At 41.0% G+C, this 20,373-nt stretch overlaps 2 protein-coding genes across 9 annotated transcripts in view; both read left to right on the top strand.

The window, feature by feature from the left end:
• The window catches only part of ppp1r13bb (protein phosphatase 1, regulatory subunit 13Bb), a 32,159-nt gene extending 20,823 nt beyond the window's left edge, over positions 1-11,336 (top strand). The window contains exons 7-19 of one of the 7 annotated variants that reach the window (XM_074616204.1): positions 1,426-1,600; positions 1,867-2,066; positions 2,198-2,338; positions 2,551-2,743; positions 3,236-3,364; positions 6,441-6,574; positions 6,765-7,218; positions 7,532-8,295; positions 8,389-8,541; positions 8,629-8,762; positions 8,866-9,032; positions 9,225-9,424; positions 10,917-11,336. In XM_074616204.1, coding sequence (XP_074472305.1) covers positions 1,426-1,600; positions 1,867-2,066; positions 2,198-2,338; positions 2,551-2,743; positions 3,236-3,364; positions 6,441-6,574; positions 6,765-7,218; positions 7,532-8,295; positions 8,389-8,541; positions 8,629-8,762; positions 8,866-9,032; positions 9,225-9,424; positions 10,917-10,958 — 2,886 coding nt within the window. In that variant the 3' untranslated portion in view covers positions 10,959-11,336. Of the gene's footprint in view, positions 1-1,425; positions 1,601-1,866; positions 2,067-2,197; positions 2,363-2,550; positions 2,744-3,235; positions 3,365-6,440; positions 6,575-6,764; positions 7,219-7,531; positions 8,296-8,388; positions 8,542-8,628; positions 8,763-8,865; positions 9,033-9,224; positions 9,425-10,916 lie in introns of all 7 variants that reach the window. The other 6 variants (XM_074616201.1, XM_074616203.1, XM_074616202.1 and 3 more) reach the window with 6 other exon arrangements.
• Positions 11,337-16,728: 5,392 nt separating this feature from the next.
• Positions 16,729-20,373, top strand: part of LOC141756471 (disheveled-associated activator of morphogenesis 1-like) — a 51,194-nt gene continuing 47,549 nt past the window's right edge. For both annotated transcript variants that reach the window (XM_074616196.1, XM_074616191.1), the window contains exon 1: positions 16,729-16,888. The gene's annotated coding sequence lies outside the window, so the exon portion shown is untranslated. The remainder of the gene's footprint in view (positions 16,889-20,373) is intronic.

The following is a 20,373-nucleotide window of genomic DNA, read 5'->3' as shown; positions in this document are numbered from 1 at the left end:
TGTTATGTTCTCATGCTGGGATTAGATCATACAAAAATGTTGCCTGTTCAGATGGTTACTGTGTCAGACAAGGCAGTCTTTCTCGCTGTAACTTTGTGAGAGACATAGCAGAGTAGGGTTGGGCAATATGACAGTACACAGTATGCTGTGCGACGGTAGAAATCTGTCCACCTGTAGAGTTTTGGCAAAACCTGTGACACTTGAAATTCTTGTTCTCAGGAATCTTAAAGCTTAAAGAATTTGAGTGTTACTGTTTTGAGTCTTAAGTCTTGTCTTGTCCCAGTTGTTTTTGTTTGTTCCAAATTAAAGAAGAAAATAATCAAATGTGATGAAGAACGGTATGGTTATTTTAAACCATTTATTAATTGAATTAAGAGAACAATTACTGTATCATGATATAAAATTATACCGTGATTGAAGATTTTGGCCATATCGCCCACCCCTATGGCAGAGTATACGTTGAAGCCAGACCAATCATAACTTGCCATCTTTCGCATTTTACAGAGGTGATCAGAAAGGTTCGGGTCAGTTTGATGTTATGTCAGTTAGTCTGAGACTCCGACACAGACTAGGCATTAGTTCGAGGCCCAGCAAGATCAGTACGCAGCCTCGAACCTTCCTGTTGGAGAGGAAACAGACTCCTGTTGCACTACTCTCATCCAAAGAGTCCCATCATGACCTGAAACTGGGGCAAACAGTTGTGTAACAAATGAGATGGGAGGCAGTATGAGTCACTGTGCTGTAGGATTGTCCAGTTTGTCAGAATTCATAGTTCAGTCTTTTAAAGGAACTTGCATAACAGTGTTCACTCAAACATGTACATTATGCATGACTTTGAAGACTAAGGAAACTACCTTTCTCAGACCAATTAAATACAAATATTTCATCTTGTAATGGAAGGAATAAGAACCTCCATATAACCAGTCCACCAGGCTTCTCAGTGCACTAACTGAGTCTGACCTCCGTGCTTGTGGAGTGCTGATCGGTCGAGATCAGTCATGCGAGACGAAGCCCACTGTAGACCCCGCAGATAGACGTATTTTTTGCCTTTGTTTTGGCGTGTGAAAAGTAGGCCCACATGAAGCCCCGCGGTCATTTGGAAACCTGGGCCTGTCATTTCCTATTTTAGGACCTGAACTGGAGCAGTTCTCAGTTGGGTGGAGAGATGAAGTCATCTGACCCTTTCTTCAGCCTCCAGACTTCGGTCTTGACACAGCGCAGCATTTCATTCACGTAGTGCATACAGTAGAAAGAGTTAGCCTAGTTTCAGGGTATGTCTGTCTGCCACGGAGATATCTGTGTGGTGCCTCGCTGGTTTTAGTATTGAGACAGTCCGCACTGTTGGATGCTGTTTGACAGCATTTTTGTACCTTGTGTTTACCTGTTTGCCTATAAAACATCACTCTCTGTCTGGTCCTCCTGAAGGAGCAACGTTTGCGTTACCTGAAGCAGCAGGAGCGGCGTCAGCAGCAAACCGTCTCAGAGAGCGAGAAGCTGCAGAAGCTGAAGGATCGCGTGGAGAGCCAGGAGGCGAAGCTCAAGAAGATTCGGGCAATGAGAGGCCAGGTGGACTACAGCAAGGTCATCAATGGCAACCTGTGTAAGTATACTTTTAATATGTACATCATCTACTAACTCTGTTTTTAAACACTCATGCAGTTGTATATAGCTCCGTTTCCACCAAGAAGTTCCTGGTAATTTTAGTCCCAGGGCTACTCTTGAAGGAACTAAAAGGTTCCAGACAGGAAGGAGGCTACACAATACCACTTTGAGAAGAAAGCTACCTTGCTTATTTTAAAGAAGTCAGCCAACATGTACTGTAGGTTACGAATGAGCTGATGTTGTTTCTTCATGTCTCACATCCAGCGGCAGAGATCGAACAGGTCAGCGGCCTCTTCCAAGAGAAGCAGGCAGAGTTACAGTCTGCAGTGCTGAGGGTGGAGCAGCTGAGCCTGCAGCTGGAGGACCTGCGGAGGGGAAAGCTCAACGGCATACAGACGGCCCTGGGTGGACAAGTAACCGGCGCTGCAGCCCTGGAGCTCCGTAAGCTCTACCAGGAACTTCAGGTACTACCTTGTAGAAATAAGTGCAACATCTGGTGAATTTTTTTATGTTTACTTTCCCCCGGACTACAGTGAGTGACGTGCAGCATCTACCGTTCTAGTGAATCTGTACGTCCGCATTTAATCCCCCGCAGATCCGGAACAAGTTGAACCAGGAGCAAAACAGCAAGCTGAAGCAACAGAAAGATCTTCTCAACAAACGCAACATGGAGGTGACGCTCATGGACAAGCGCATCAGCGAGCTGCGGGAACGCCTTTACAAGAAAAAAGCTGAGGCACGTCAAAAAGAGAACCTTCCTGTAAGACTAAGAGCGCTCAACACATCTCCTCATTAAGACTCTGTTTTGTTGAAATGTCTCCTGTCCCAGTGAGAAGTCAGTCCGGACAGTCCAACTTGTGATATTGTATTATTATCATATCTCCTCTATATGTTGATTGTTTTCCCTGTCAACACTTGTAATATTTGAATCTTTTCTGACTCTTATAGCTGAACAGAGCCAACGGGCCTCCCTCTCCCCAGCCGGCTCCTGGTACTCTGGGCCGCGTCGCTGCCGTTGGGCCGTACATCCAGGTCCCTGTACCGGGCCGACAGGAAGGTGGCTACACAATACCACCTGATCCACTGAAGCCTCAGACTCTGGGCGTTAATAACCAAGCCAACCAAGGCCGCACCAAGTCAGGTTGGTTGAAACACATCAAAATTACAACTGCAGTGCAGATTTTTCCCCAAAAAATGATGCAAACAACAGTGATACACTATCTTTAGGCTGAGTTTTAATTGAAGATTTTAGTCTTTTTCTTTCCTCATTAAAGAAAGCAGGAACATTGTGATGGTCAGTTAGCTAAAGCAGATGAGAAGATAGTTCCTGGATTGGATATGTAGTCGTCTTACTATACATTTAACACATCTTCCATGACTGAAATTCCCTCCCGGGCCCCGACTGTTACTGTTTCCTTCCTACCTGACTTCTCAGTTAATTCTCCGCCTGGACTTGATTTCTGTGATTTTCCTTTTCCTTCCTCTCTAACATCCCTCTCTTCCTGTGTTGTGTATACTGTGATTCCCTTCCTTCTCTCTCCTCCTCCTCTCTCATGTGTCTGTCCTGTGCTGTCTTTTGTAATGTCTCCGTTTCACCGGGTGCGGGGTTGGGGGCAACTCTTCCTTTGGGCAGACGGTGTGCGAAAGCCTCCCGGCCCTTGGAAGGTGTCTGATTTAGACATCGTTGTGGACCCGGTACCCCCGCCCCTTCCAGAATCACACCCGGGCACCGGAGCCTCCACTGGCTCCGACGGCACATCCCGTGAGTGCACAGTGCTGCGTAAGCCGAGGGGTTGGCACCTCCTGAACCTTCTCTCTCTCGATTGTAGCACGGGATCCTCAGCATGCACCGGAGTTATTTCACTCCATACAACATCTTTTTTAAGGGTGTTTTCACATATAGTCCTTTTTAAACGAACCAAACTCAGTCCTAAAGCGGACCAACAGAAAAGGGACTCAGTTCTTTTTGCGTTTGCGTCAGTTCATTTGAAAGAGGACTCATTTCTCATTCTGATCCACTTCAGACCTCTTTCTGTTCACACTATAGTTTCTCTGGAGCTCAGACCCACATAGTTTTTTTTACTTGCCGTGCGGTCCTAATGGAATAAATTCATTAAGACCATAAACGTCTGTGTGGCATATGCGAAAAATGCAGCGCTGTTTTAGGATGTCCCGCCTGTGCAATTAATGCAGTTTTTAATGTGTTTTGTCATCAATTATTACAATCATAACGAGCATTTGGGGGCAAGCCTGATGGAGACAGAAAGGTACTTTCCCTATCCTCAAGCGGAGGCTGGTGGTCGCTAAATTGTACACGCATAGTGACTCTATTTTATATAGTAAAAACTGTAAAAACATCTCCTTCAAACAAATGTATTATTATTTTTATTAAGTTTCTCGCCAAAATCCAAACACATTTTCGTTTGTCCCCGGGACGCCATTAGTCTCGAGCCTCGACAGTACATACGGTACCTGCGGTACTGTAGAAAAACAAGTACCGTCTTCAGAATTTTTGCATCGACTTGGTACCGAAGTATCGGTTCTTTTGACATCCCTAAAGTGAACCTGGAGCAGTTTGTGTTCACAATGCACAGGTTAAGCGAACTGCAACGCGGACTTGAAGCGAACCGTACTCAGACCACATCCCGAGGTATGAGTTTGGTTCGTTTCAGAGGGGTCTGAGTTCTTTTGGAGTGTTCACATTATGCAAAAAAATTGCTGACTAATCTCTCTGAGTTCGTTTGGAGGGCTGAAAAGGACTTAGTGTGAAAACACCCTAAATATCATAGTCAGTTTGATGTTTGGCAAAGAATTTAAGATTATCAAAATTGCGTTCTGCCCCGAGCTGATGTTTTTATACTACTCTACAAAACAGATTCACTTAGACGTCATGATTTTGTCCACCAGACAAATGAAAGCGTACATGCACAGCTGGGGAATCTGAGGAGGAGATGAGCATCTGTGCCTGGTTAACATGAACAATGGCCGACTGATGGAAGCATCCTTGTTTGGCATCATTAAGCTCTCCTGCCAGTGCAGCACTGAGAGCCAGTTTTTCTGAGCACATGTTGACATTTAGTTTTGGAGTGTTTCCTCTGCGGATCGGCTAATGACGTCAAACTAGTGGGGGTGCCATCTTGAAACACTTTGCTGCCATCTGCAGAAATGTGACGCTCTTAATCGCAGTTGACATCATATGAAGAAAAGTGTCACAGACTAAGCACTGCTGATCCCCGTGTGTGATTGTGCACTTCTGAGAAGGTTCAATGAGTTCGAGTGCCTCGTAAATTCACACGCAAGATATTAGGGCTTTGTTCTAATTTCATAGCATCCCCCAGCCTGCCTCACATTAACCTTCACACCACTCTCACAGCAGCCAAACTGTGAGAATCACGTTTAGCTGTCAAACGCTTAACATGCACAAGGAAACTTGTACATGTTAAAATGTCATCGGATTCACTTAGTTTCTGTCACTACTGATCATCCAGATCAAGCTGTTCCCTTTTAGACTGGTTAGTGTTTGAACTGCTTTGTTATTACTGTAGTAAACTCTGGCAATGCAAACAGAGTTCCCAATCAACCACACTAACGTAGATCTACTGTATTGTTTGTTAATTTGAAGTTACCATAAGTACTAAATAGCATTGGAAATCTAGATAGCCATAATTGGATTTTTTGGGTCTCTAACGAGTCGGTTATTGTCATATTATACAACCTAATTCCTTTAACTATTGCTGTTGTTTTGTTGTCTTCCTTTTTTTCCATCCTCTTTCTTTTCAACCTATCCTTGCATCCTTTTTTTATCCCTCACATCTATTTTTTTCAAGCAATCACTTTAGTCTAGGAGACCAACAGTACTGACATACTAAATCACAATTTAGTTACCAAATGTAACTAAATGTAGCTAAATACAAAGTGCACAGTAGCGAAATACTAATGCAGATACATTCATTGCCATCATTGCTGTGAAGTGAAGGCTCAGGATTTTTGTCCTATTGATCAACAGCCCCTCGTGAAACATTTAGTGTGCAGTGTTTTTGATCAATTTTAATTTAAGTAAGAAAGTAAAACAACTTGTAAATTTTGTGATGTGGCAGATGTGTGAAATTTTGAGAAAGAGGAATAACTGACATAAATAGTTAAAGTGCCTTTCTGACAAGTCAGCTAATAGAAGATTTCTGTCTATGGGAATTTGACCTCTGACCTCAAGATATGTGAATGAAAGCTCTGAGATGAACAGAGTGAAAACTGTACCTTAATAGATAAAACAGATGTTGACAAACTGCATAATTTGCAGTTGAAAAAAGGTAATATATCGCAATATATCTTATCGCAATACTCATGCATAGCATATCGCAAAATGTTTAAAATGGCATTAAGATCGTATCGTGACTTAAGTATCGTGATGATGTCGTATCATGGAGCCTCTGGTGGTTCTTCCTTTTTGCAGGAATTTGTTATTTTTAGAGACCTTGTTTGATTTTCCCTTTTATCTTTGCTTATACATGTAAATGAGGTTGAATTGTCTCTTAATGGTGTCTGGTTAATAGGATAGGCTTCTCAAAATCCTGAACCCTTCATTCAACACCAATTCTAGGTCAAAATGGTACATTACGTGACTCATGTTCTTGAAATTCCATCGCTAATATTCCACTTTATATGGTTAATCACAAATATCAAAAACAAGAAAGCGTTACCATTTGGACCTAGCTCTGGTGGACATGCTTCGTCACTACCCTGAGTTGTAAAAGAGGCTTACGCTTCTCACACCACCTCAATCATTGGGTATCTTTTTTTCTCTTTTGCAACCCACTCACTGTGTCCTGTTTGTGCCCTAGCTAATGAAACTGGTTGGCCTACTTTAGGCAAGACCAGCACAACCCTAAAGCCTCCTGAGAGACGAGACTCAGGGGCTGATAACCCGGGCAAGAGCCCTCCCTCAGGCTCCCCCATCGCTTCAAGTGCAGAAAAGGTTCGTCCTCTTTCTTCTAATCCGTCCCATGGTTTACGTCACATGTATAAGAAAAATGTTTTTTGTTTGAGAGAAACTGTCATAGTGTTTTGATTTAATATAATTCAAGATTTAGGTCTAATTTTCTATTTATCTATCATCTATTCATCTATTTATGGATATTCGTGTGTGATTTCATGCTTCTACTCAGGTGCTAGACCCCAAAATGGTGGTGTCCTCCCCTGCCGTATCCAAGCCACAGCCACCTCCCTATGGCTCCCACCTCAGCTCAGCAAACTCAGCCAGCTCCTTGGAGCGGCGCAGGGACGCACCTCCTCCTCTTCGCCCGCTCCCAAACCCGCCAGCTCCCGCTTGGCCCCGCGTCCCCCCCGCCACGGGCTCGTCCTCCCAGCAGATCCAGCAGCGAATCTCGGTGCCGCCGAGTCCCACCTTCCAGCCCAACATACCGCTTTTCCCTCCCGGGCTGAGCGAGCGGCTGGATCCCCCGCCAGCTGTGGCAGTACGACCCTTCATCCCAGACAGAGGTTCACGGCCTCAATCGCCCCGAAAGGGTCCACCCACCATGAACTCCAGCTCCATCTATCACATGTACCTCCAGCAGGCAGGTTCAAAGAGCCAGCCACTCAAGCCTGCTCTCAAAGCAGGTAAGACCCGGGTTTGAGGAGATGGTCCAGTTTTTTTGGTTTTTTTTCTCATAATTTAGTAGTTTGATAGTTAAATCTTGAATCATTTGAATCTTGCCTTGTGTTCTGTAGTGTGATATAATGTCTCTCAGTATTGCTGCCAATTGTTAGATCCAATACACGCCCCTCAGCAATTTTTTATTTTATTTGGTCTGCTTTAATTTGTTCATTCCGATTCAGACAAATGGACTACGGCTTGTGAAAGCGCCCTTAGACTGCAAATGATGATGTCATTACCCACCAATATAACCCCACCCTCTCTGTTTGTCTCTAGTGTACGGGAAGCCTGTTCTCCCCCCGAGCTCGACACCCCCCTCGCCTCTGCCTTTCGTCCAGGCAGGAGGGGCCTTCCCATTGCTCCAAGGCCACCCCGGTGGCGAGGACACTTTGGACGGAGAGTTTGACGATCACGACTTCTTCCAGCACCCGGAGCCCTTAGCGCCTCCTCCCAGCGTGGAGAACATCCCACGACCACTCAGCCCCACTAAGCTAACGCCCATGGTACACTCCCCGCTGCGCTACCAAAGCGACGCCGATCTCGAGGTGCTCCGTAAAAAGCTCGCCAACGCTCCGAGACCGCTCAAGAAGCGCAGCTCCATCACGGAACCGGAAGGCCCCAGCGGACCCAACATCCAGAAACTGCTCTACCAGAGATTCAACACTCTAGCGGGAGGCATAGAGGGAAATGGAGTGAGTGGGTCAGGAGGTGGCAACGGTGCCGGTAACGGAACGCCGTTTTATCAGCCGGCTGATCCTCCTGCGTATATGGGAAGGGACTCTGTGGCCGACACAGACAACGGCAACCTCCCCTCTGAGACGGCGCTACTGCCGCCGCCAGGGGCGGAAGAGGCGGGCTCTGAGGCATCTACTGACGCTAACGACAACGAGCCCTCGTCACCAGAGCTGGATCCTGCTGAGGAAGAGGAAGCAGAGGACGACAACAATAACAACGTGGGAAGCTCGGAGGCGTTGCTGCCCAGCCCCGTGCTGGAGGTGACCACTCCAGAGGAGAGCGGCACAGGGGCCTCACAGGCCTTGGTGAGAGCGTACACATACTTATTATCGCATTTAAAGAGTTACATTTTCAATAAATAAAGCTGTAACTCGTGCCTCCTCTCTGCATCGTCACAGGAGAAGCGCACAAACCTGAAGAAGCCAAACTCCGAGCGCACCGGCCACGGCTTCAGGGTGAAGTTCAACCCTCTGGCTCTCCTGCTGGACGCCTCATTGGAGGGAGAGTTTGACCTCGTCCAGAGGATCATCTATGAGGTATGTCACGACTGTGTGAGTATACTTTTGATTTATCTGCATTTGCACACTTTCGCGGCTAAGCACTCATCTCTTCATCTGGGTCCTTCTCTGTTTTTCCAGGTGGAGAATCCCAGCACCGCCAACGACGAGGGCATCACACCGCTGCACAACGCGGTGTGTGCGGGACATCACCACATAGTCAAGTTCCTGCTGGATTTCGGTGTGAACGTCAATGCTGCGGACAGCGATGGATGGTGAGTGATGACACACACACACATTTTTGAAGAAATATAGTTCAGTTTTGATTTTCCTGTTTTTTAATACATTCTGTTTTTTTCCCCCGTTTGCTCGAAACAGGACTCCGCTTCACTGCGCCGCCTCCTGCAACAGCGTTCACCTCTGCAAGGTGTTGGTCGAGTCGGGGGCCGCCATCTTCGCCAGCACCATCAGTGACGTGGAGACGGCTGCAGATAAATGCGAGGAAATGGAGGAAGGCTTCATCCAGTGCTCTCAGTTTCTATACGGTGAGAAACAACCTACCAATCAGTCTAGCGTGCACAATTGTAATTCTAAAAGGACTTCATTGAGGTTTGTACAAAAACCAAACACGTATTGTAAGGCAGCGTGGTATAAGTTGGAAAAAGTCTTTGGTTTTTAATTTGTCTATAAAGACCTTGATGAAATACTGACAGTCTGTTTTGGACTCTCTTACGCAGGTGTTCAGGAGAAGTTGGGTGTGATGAACAAGGGGACCGTGTACGCTCTGTGGGATTACAAAGTTCAGAACCAGGACGAGCTGCCATTCGGCGAGGGGGACGCCATCACCATCCTGCGACGACAGGACGACAGCGAAACAGAGTGGTGGTGGGCGCGACTCGAGGACAACGAGGGCTACGTGCCCCGCAACCTGCTGGGGGTAATGACAAAATACATTATGTGTCACGTTTGTCCACTTTCCCTCAGCTCACCAGGAGAATTAACTTAAACTGTCGTGGGTAGACAAGTTATCAGTGCATGGCATTTCTTTTACCATGTTCTGATTAATTAATCCTTATTAAGGACTGTAGAGCTGGAATCATAATTGGATTAGTCCGAGTGGAGAAAGTTTTCCCTCTTAATCATAACACAGATTAAGCATAATGCTTACTACCATTTGTACCCTCAGACGCCATGGGAACTATTTGTATTCTAAAACTTTTCAAACTAAATACGTCAGACCTTTTTCATAGTGATAAACAGAAACACATTTCAAATTAAATCATGTTAATACCACTTATATACTTTTAAACAGAGGGTCATTTTATTAATTCAACATAAAGATAATGATCTTATTGCTGTGTGTCGTAATCATATCAGAGTTTCTGTTGGCCCAAAGCTAACGTGGGAGAGAGTAATGGACACAATCTGCTTGTTTTATGGCTGCAAATGGTCCCCATCTGTAGATATGCACTTTTCAATGATACAGCACAATTTTATAATTTATAGCAAATTATTTTGCGGATCCCCTGACAGAGTGCAACGGACCCCACTTTGAGAATCACTGGATTAGTCAATGGACAGAAAACTAATTGTTAACTATTTTGATATTTTGGATATACGGTAATTTGAGTCTCTTTTCAAGCAAGAATGCCAAACATTTGCTTGTACCAGCTTGTTAAAGAGTAACTTAACAGCCAGCTGAAAAGCAGCATTTCATTATTTGGTTAAAGGTTTCAAGCCTGTTTCACCTCTGTGACCTCTGAGGGAAAAAAAACCCTGTAGATAATTGATACTGAAACTAATCGTTGCAGCCCTAAATGACAGTAAGACCTCTTAAAGATATTTGATGTATTGACGGTACCCATGGGCTGGTTGGCTGGTTGAATTTCTGCTTAGATGTCATTGGTTGTTGTTGCTATTCTCTGTTAAATTTGTTAGGATTCTGACACATTATCAATTAATAATATATGAATAGATTTCGGCTGCAAAAAGATAGATAATATTAGTAAGTCAATGAATCCAGTTTACTGTCCAGATCGAGTCTTTGGATACACAGACAGGTCAGTGACAAAGTACATAATAACAAATGTGAACAAGTCAAATCAGTCATGTTAAGGGTCTTATTGATAACATTTTTATGTAGACGAATATTCAAAAAAAAAAAAATACATCCACAGAGCTTTTAGAAAAGTGCTAAATAAAAGTCACTTCTTCTAAAAAAGAATAATTATGATTGTGAATTAATCATTTTAAAAATGTTGTCGGGTCCAAAATGAATGTTTTGTTTATCTCTGTGGAAGATATCTGACGTTTGGTTCCCACTTCTAACAAGGCTTCAATCAAGGTGTGACATCTAGTGGCTGAATGTTATCAACGTTATCAATCGCACATTTAAACACGTCTCCTGTTTCTGTTTGTTTTCTTCGCAGCTCTATCCTAGGATCAAGCCTCGCCAGCGCTCCCTGGCGTAGTGTCTCACTCCACTGACCTCTGGCTTAACAGCTGGACTAGTGACAAAAACCAAGAGCAGAGAACAAAGGAGCCTGGTGCTCCGTCTTCTCCCCGTGGCCATAACCTCCCCGGCCTTGTGCTTCTCACAAAATCCTTTTTTTTCTGAAGCAGTGGGCACCGAACTCTGACACACATATTTACACACACACATAGACACACACACACACACACACACAAGCACTCCAAATGTGAAAATCTCTTAAACCACTCCATCCTGATCTCTCCCCCGCCACCTTTCAACCCATCGCTCTGTCAACTTGATTTTTACCCCGATTCAGTGTCAGCTCTGTACCACAGACATCAACTTGAAGAATAAAACACTAACCCATGTCTCAGTATTTCTTGCAGTGTTCACACTCCTTCAGCTGTGGTGGCACTGGTTTACATGACACTAAGTGGTGACTGGAAAATCATCTCTAATGGTGAGACGTTGCTGATTTTTGTTTGTGAAATGTACTTTGAGTTATAGGACATTTGTTATGCAAATAATTTGATCCCCTAAACACTAAATGTGTTTGATTTTGCTGTAGTCTAATCCACCAAAGATGAATATAGATTTAACAATTTTAATTCTATTACTCTCTAAGACCCTGCAGAGGTTGAGGAGTGAGATAATCAATTGATTTGCTGCTATCAGTAATGATTAATGGTTTAAAGCCCTTCTAAATACTCTCATGATTTAGAAGGGGAAAATAGAAAATGTTGTAAATCCTCAGTATTAACTAAACAGGCCAGGCAGAACAAATCCAGCGTATTACAGTAAAGATGAATATAGATTGTCATGAATCGCATTTCATTATTTTTTCATTCAGTGTCATCTGTTCAGAATCTGGATGCCAGAGGATCCACTTTTTCTGTAATATGAGATTTCAAGTATCAAGCTGGAAACACCGTTTCAATGAACAATCCAAATATATTAAGTTTGTATTTTTGGTGATCTGATGATCCCTGAAATGAACAGATTATATGCTGCAGTTTCCAAAAGATACTGTGATGAAAGTGGGTAACAAAACAGTATTTTGTTTTACCAAAAAAAGGTTGCCAAATTGAGAATCTGTGTCTGCACAACATCTGTAGAGTGTTTAAAAGTTACAAATGTAAAAGATCTGTTACTGAAGGTATTGCAGCAATTACGAATTGGAGTTTGTTTTATAGTTTTAAATTCCACAGTGGTGAAGCGGGCAAGAATCAGCCCCACGGAGACAGACAGATGCTAGTTCTTGATGGTGATATTGGGTTGTTGTTTTTTTACAATTTTCAAGTCATTTTCAGTATGTATAATGTTTTAAGGCATTTATAATGAGTTGGACTTCATTTCAGAGATTCATAGTTTTTGTTTTTGTCACGATTTAACTTGACAACGTAGCAAGAAGACATGCAAGCGTTATCTCTACATGAAAAGGAGACGTATAGAGTAATGAAATCCAGACGATGCACCTAAAAAAAACACTGAAATCATCACCCAAACCATAATACATATTGTTTTCCCCCACTAGACAAACTTAACACTCAATATTAATAACCTATTTATTTTTTTCTACTAGCTGCTGAGTAGGTCTCTGGTCATCTAACGTTTAACGCAGTTATTTTTCTGTGGCTGACAAAACCCCACTTGAAACACTTAATCTCAGGACCAACATGGTGCTGCTGACACTGTTCCACCACTAAACTAGTGATCATATTTCTATTTTCTATCTCAACAAAACATCACCTTCATTTGAGCAGCGAACAAAAACACAGTCCAAAAAAAAAAAAAAAAAACTATCAGCAATGGGCATAATTTATTGATGGATGAAGAGATGGTTTATTGTGTCTGAAATGTAAATGTTCAGATTCACACTTCAAAATTCGCTTCAGACAATCCTGAATTTGCCCAGTTCTCTTCCTCCAGCTGCCCCCTTTCAGGTATACACCATTCCAGCAACACTAATACATGTGTTATATGTCACATTATTGAACATCTAGAGTCCATCGACTTGTTCTGAACCTTGAGTGACTGAGTGTTATGCCAAGTGTGCTAGTGGCCCAGGCTTTATCATGGCTTAATCTGTACATAGTGTGAGGAGATGTGTTATATGTCTGTTTGCTGTATGGACAAGTTGGGCTTTCTGTATAAACACTGTACTCACACATTGAATTCTGTAAATGTGAATAATAAAACAAGCTCTGGCATGACTCATGTCTTCCGGTGTCATATCATCAATCATCATCAGTGTGTAGATATTGTGAATGTTTCTTTTTCTATAATAATATGGTCGTTAATGAATTCGTTATTTACAGAGGCAGTTGTATCTAAGAAATTTGACTTCCCTCAAAAAGTCAAAAGGGAATTCAAAGTTTTTGTTGCTTTTAAAACAGATGAGCTCAATTGAATATTAAGTGTATCATATAATTTATTTTTATTTTTTAAATATAATAAGCAAATGATTTGTTTTTGTAAATGTACATTTATGAATTGAGTGCTACAGGAATAAGTCCTAAAACCAGGAAATGAGTTAGCATTTTATCAGAGAGGGACTCTGATACAAAACGCTACAGTAGGTCTTGTTTTCAAGTCATTAAATGCTGGATGATTTTATGCCTCCACAAATGTAATTGTTGGGGACAATAAAAGATTCAGTAGGTGTTAGGGCTCGAACGATATACGCCTATCTCCCGATTCAACACTATCACGATACTTGGATGTCGGTTCGATAAGTATTGCGATTTTGATATTACGATTTATTGCAATTTTTGTTAACTTTTTTTAACACTAGACCATGGGAAAAAGTTAAATCATACACTTCTAGGGACTTTTAATTTGGAAAATATCTAAATTAATACAGTAAAAATGTTTGATTTTTAGCATGTATGTAGTCAAAGATATCCTGAAGTCAAATATATCAGTCAATGTCAGGAAACATTTATAAAAAACAATTCCCAGTAACTGAAAAATTCAAGAATAAAGCCATTTCCCTCACAAATTAGTGGTATTTATTTTTAATTTATAAAGGACATGTAATGCTTAATACTTCTGGTGAATTTAATCCAAACAATCTTATTTCCATATATGTATTTTTTATATACAGTTTCCCTTGTTAACACCTTATTTTGAAAAGAAAAGTGTCTTGTGAGAAAATAGCATTCAAATTAACAAAAGAAAAACCCACAAAAATGTCAATCATTAAGGAATCTATTTTCTGCTAATGAAACTGATGGAATTTATTGAGTTTTGGGAAGAGCAGCAGTTGGAGGTGAACATGGAGGAGGAGGAGGAGGAATAAGCATCTCTGATGCACAGCTGTTGTAGAATGAATTATCTGCACGGCACAAGTCACAAGTATAGTAAATGCAACAAACAGAACTGCATAATGTGAAATGCATTCAACAGTTTTCTGCAAAAATTCAACTTCCCTCTAGACAATGGCGTTACTGTCAGGGTGTGACCTACAGGGGAGTTTATTGGCTCCCGATTTGTGAAATTTCAGGGCGTCTCATGCATAAAATGATTCTATTATTGATGTATGATTCATGTGATTCATCACTAGTTAATAAAAATCCTTGCCATCACAATCCAAATGTGGGGGCACAATATAAAAAACTTCACTTATTTTAACTCAAAGATCAGAAAAAAAAAAACTTTCTCAGTCCATTATTATTATAAGTATTAATCCATTATTTCTATTATGCATTTCTCTGTTTTGTAGCATACAGATATGTCAAATGTTATGTTGTTCCCTAAAATGTTTCCATAAAACATTCAGATTAACCTTCCAGGGGGCCCAAGGACAAACATTTGCTGCTGGGCCTCTATTAACCTTCGTTCCTCACAGACTCACATACACTTTGTGCTGAAATATTACATAGCCTCCAGATTTAATAACCTTAATAAATCTTTTTAATTTAGGAATTTGCAAAATGACAGCACAAAAATTGAAATAATGAAGGTCTTTCTTTAACACAGCTGGGGCCTTCTTCAGGACAGGTCAGGTAATAAAGCAGGACCCACATTAATATAATGTCACACAACTGCTGGGAATTGCTAAATTCAGGTACTTCAGAGTTGTACTCATGGCTACACTTAAATACATGATAGCACTGTGTGTCCCAGATAATAATATGTGATATAAATTATTTTATTAGATATTTAAAAATATTATATTATTATTATCGGTAGGTTAAGGAAGCTATTTAGATTTTTTCATGTCCATTTTTGTCATTTTTTTAATTAACAGATGCATTAATCCGGTACAGGTTTCCCTACACTGTATTAATAGGCTATTAATATAATAATAATTTATTTCTGCGTTAGTATATTTTGTGTAGGCCTACTATGTGACAGTTGGCAGAGTCTGTTAACAATGTATGATGAGAGCTCTGAGAGCACATGGGAGAAGATTGTTTAAAGGGCTTTCTGCCAGAAATCTCCTTAAGTTTAGGCAACAAACCCAATTAGTTATGTTTTGGAAAAGATCATAGTTTGGATTAAAATGAACCCTTTGTGCCAGAAAGCCGTGAAAGCAAACTTCTCCTATATGAGCCTCGACGGTAAAAGACATAGAAAGTGTTCAAATCTCACATTTTCCATGATGGAAGTTACGTCTCACCTGTGTGATCTAAAGTTTTACAGTCACGTCTCACCTGTGTGATCTAAAGTTTCATCCAATCAGCTGCTATAAAGGCGATCAAGTCCAGATCTAACTACAGGATGAAAAATGTGCACATGATTGCTCTCCTCCTCTTCATTAGTAATTATTAGAGAAGTACTCATTAATCATTAATTATCAAGTCCTCCATGATTCGTTTGTACCTTATTGTAAAAGTGTTACCAATGTATGTAATGGCAAAGTGTCAACAACACATGAATCAATTTACGACTCAAATTATGCAGTTTACTGTTGTACCACCAGAGGGCACCAAATCATTATACATAGAGACTAATACCCTTATCCATTTGAAGTGATATTGTAGTGGTGCAGATAGTTGTGCTTTAAAGTTTACCAGGTATTTCAAGATTCAAGATTCAAGATGTTTTACAGGTACAATCGTGTGAAATTCTCTTTGCTGGGAAGCTCCATTAAAAATAATAAGTTATATTACAATTATAAAAGGAAATACTTTATACAAGGCATATTAAGAACATATACAGGTATATTAAGAACATATACATAACTGTTCTTTGTTTACATTTTCATTTTTATTTATTATTGTTGTAGGTCTCTGGTACGACGGAGTATTAGGGCCATATTGAGGAAAACAAATACATCTGAGATTTCAAGAATAAAGTCATATTACGAGAATAAAGTCGTAGGTTTACGAGAAAAAAGTCGTAATATTATGAGAATAATGTCATAAGTTTACTAGAATAAAGTCATAATATTATAAAGTAGTAATTTTACGTGCTACTTTCTTTTTTTCTCGTAAAGTTATGACTTTATTCTGGAAATCTCAGATTTGTTTTTCCCTCAATGTGGCCCTAATACTCTGTAGTACATTTACACATGGGCCCTCACTGCATTAGACTTATATACTATATACTTAGACTATAAATTGTGTTACCTTCATCACAATACTCAAATGTTTTGCGGCTCCAGACAGATATTTTATTTATTTTTTTGCCTAAAATGGCTCTTTTGATAGTAAAGGTTGCTGACCCCTGTGCTATACAAATAAAGCTGCCTTGCCTTGCCTATACTACAACTACAACACCCATGATGCACTTGGGCTAACAAAAGGATCACACATGCGCACACATTGACTGCTCAGAGTAAACCGATGACATCACGAGCTGCTCGGACCAACCAGTCTGTTGAATTATCTTCGTGCAGTCTGGACTTTTCTCTCTCTTGCTCCACTTTTTCTGCTTTACCTGATGAACTAGTGGGCCAAGAAAAATGTGCAACGTGACGAGGTAAGGACGACGTCGTTATAGGAGAAAACTCTCACTGTGGACGGATGAAACAATACCGGGTTGAAACAATGTAGCCACACCGGCCCGTTGTGTTGGTGGTGACCTCCGTACCGGTGTGGCCGGTCAATACAACAGCTATCATTGACTGTGTGCGACTTTAAGGAAGCTCTTTTGTTGCATTTCCTCGAGCTTCAGTGACCTAAACCTGGTCTAGGTACTGGGACATGTGAGGAGATGATCAACCCTGAATATATCAACAGAAACACAATTTTATTTGTGCACATTTGTTGTTATCTTGCTATCTTACTCACTGTGCAATATCATTTTCCACTTGTGCAGCTTGTTCCAAATATTTGGTGCATAAAAACTGTATAGTGTCAACAATGCTTTTCCTCATAGAAAATGATGCATCAACTAACACAGTAAAAAAAAAAGAGCTAAACAAACTGTAACAAAATATGAACCATTTAAATAGAAGGAAGTATAAAAATAGGAGCAGTATATACATTAATGACAATAAACAGACTATTAATAAAATTGCACAAGTGGAAAATTGTATTGCACAGTGAGAATGAAATGAAATCCCACCTGAAAATATCAGGTTATTTAATGTCATTATAGGATGTCAACAATGCTTTTCCTCATAGAAACCTCAGAAATACTATTTAAAATGCATAAAAGCTGACTTTAAATGCTTACCAGTTGTACATCTTTGAGTGGGGATGGTTTACCTGTGTGTATTTATTTTTCTTGTAGTTTTCCCAAAGTGCTTTGTAGTTCTAATCAACTTTAGTGGAGACTTTATATTATTGTCCTTCCTTCTTTCCTGCAGCTGTCAGACTCCACAACCAGCACTGCTCCCGCTTACACACCAAAAACTGACAACAACTGCACTTTACTTTACACTGACTGTGCAATATCATTACTACTCAGGTGTAATTCATATTGTGCAATATTTTTCAGGTGGAATTTCATTTCATTCTCATTGTGCAATATAATTTTTTCCACTTGTGCAATTTTGTTAGTAGTCTGTTTATTGTCAATACTGTATATACTGCTCCAATTTTTATACTTCCTTCTATGTAAATGGTTCATATTTTGTTACACTTTGTTTAGCTCTTTTTGTTTACTGTGTTAGCTGTTGCATCTTGTTTTTTTGCGCTATCATTTTCTAAACCCGGTCTAGACAGGAGTCAAACAGACAGGAGTCAGGTGACATTTGCATTTCTTTTGCAAATTGTTATTTGTTTCTGCTGTGGGTGTGTGGGGTGGGGGGTGGGGCTGACCTGTCCAACCGCTCTTCCAAAGGCTGCAGCTAAAACATGCACCCAATGACGCTATCAAGAGACGACCTGTCCATCCCTACTGAGGTCCGGGGACCCCCCCAGAGGGTCCTTGAGAGGGGGTCCTCTAGGGGTCTCCCAGCAAAGTGAGGGAAAGTTAAAAAGACATTACATTCACTAGACTAGATGTGTGTATGTATGGACCGCTGTGATCATTAACCTTTCATTGATTTATGTAACACAAAGTTAAGGAGGTCATATCTATCTATCTATCTATCTATCTATCTATCTATCTATCTATCTATCTACCTATCCATCTATCTACATACCCATCTATCTATATACCCATCTATCCATCTATCTATCCATCTATCTATATATTTTTTGTACCTTTTTTGGGATCTTAGTTCTTTATACTGATGCTTGAAGGTTGATGTAGCCTATATGGATGGATATGGGGTTGATGGTAGGGCTGGGCGATATAGCCAAACTATTCTATTCCAACATATTTCATATCTCGATAACGATATACATCACGATATAGCACGTTTTCTAGTTTTGTGTTCAATAAATAGTCTATATGAAATAACCACATGTTAAAGCCCATTTTTTTTTTTATACTTAAGTGTGAATTAAATACTTGACAAATGAAGAGTATTCTCTCATTTCAAGAACATGTGTGCAAATTGAACATAACGGTTCTAAGTGAAATTGTAGAGAACAACATAAATAAATACAGGCCTAGCCTATATCTGCCAGGGCCAATTTATCAGCGAGTCTGTAATCTGTAGGCACACAGGTCCACAAATGCTTGATAACCTCTAACTTGCCTTTACAGATTTTTGTGTGGATTAAGTTTAGATTTGAGCTGTGATAAGATAACAACAAATGTGCCCTTATCCTCAAACAAAACTGCGTTTATGTTGATATTCAGGGTTGATCTTCTCCTCACATGTCTCAGCACCGCTGTCATCCGTGACCGTGATTGATAAATTGAGTTCACAATTTGCTTGGCCCTCATAAAGGGCCCCAACAGCCACATTACCCTTGATGAAAGGACCGGCCTCTGGAGCTTTCAGACAGATGATACTTCACCTGTTCTGAGTTAATATTCACTTTTATCGCTTTGCTGAGAAGTGGAATGACTCGCTTGTGAAAGCCACAAAGTCAGCCAGAGAGCACAACACGGAGATTTTCTCAGCGTAACCATTCTAGTGGCTTATTCCCGGTTAGGCGCTTATCAGAAAAAGCTTGCATTCCCGAGAATTAAAACGCTCTAAATCATTGAGGGGGCCTGTACATGCTTGTAATGGGCCGCTGCCTTGTGAGAGGGCTTACTGCTGCGGTGTGATCTGCAGACATGTTTTCACTGTAAACATGGGAGAAGCCTTACGTGATGTACCATGCTGTTATTTTGTCCACAGTGTTAGTGCTCAGACAGGGAGTCGGCCGGTTACAGATCAGCGTCGACAAGCCCTGACATTTGAATCACGCGTCTTGTTTTTCTGAATAGGTGCACATTGCACATGATTTGTTGTAGCTGCATGTTTTCCCAAGTTGTGTGTGCTTTAAGCCTCTCTATTCGAGCCTGACAAATATTTATCCACAGGCCAGTATTATTGGCTGATATGACAGACTAATCACAGATAATAGGAGTTGGCAGATTCGCAATTGGTTGCCTGTATAGTCCGATTAAAGTATAACCCCGTTTGATGCTGCTCATAATACGCCTGTTCTGACACGTACCAGTATTCAAGCCAATATATTTTATACAGTCCAATATGTAAAATCTCTTCTTTGCCTCAAGGGGATTTACGCTGACATGACTTGTTTGTTGTGCATTAGGTTTTTAATGGTGAGCCGCTCCCATACAACTAAACTGCATAACTAAAAAACAATTTGACGGAAACATATTTTCTCCCAGATAACGGTTGTAGTATTAAACAGGTTTGAACATGTGATTAATGTTACTAATTGAAACAAAAGAAAACGAAAATTCAACAAAACTACTTAGTTAGGTTCAAGCAACAAAACAAAACAAATATGTTGTGTGACTGTTTCACACGAGACACGAACGTCGGTTTCCTGGGGAAACTGGTGTTTTGCATGTTCCTTCAGCTTATTAGTTGCTGTTAGGAGCTATGCCAGTCATCCATAACAATTATAGGCACATTAAGTGATGCCGTTGCTTCCTCTAGACCA

The sequence above is a fragment of the Sebastes fasciatus genome, chromosome 18 (assembly GCF_043250625.1).
Source record: "Sebastes fasciatus isolate fSebFas1 chromosome 18, fSebFas1.pri, whole genome shotgun sequence".
In the NCBI taxonomy this organism is placed as follows: Eukaryota; Metazoa; Chordata; class Actinopteri; order Perciformes; family Sebastidae; genus Sebastes; species Sebastes fasciatus.
This window is presented reverse-complemented; position numbering and strand designations above follow the sequence as displayed.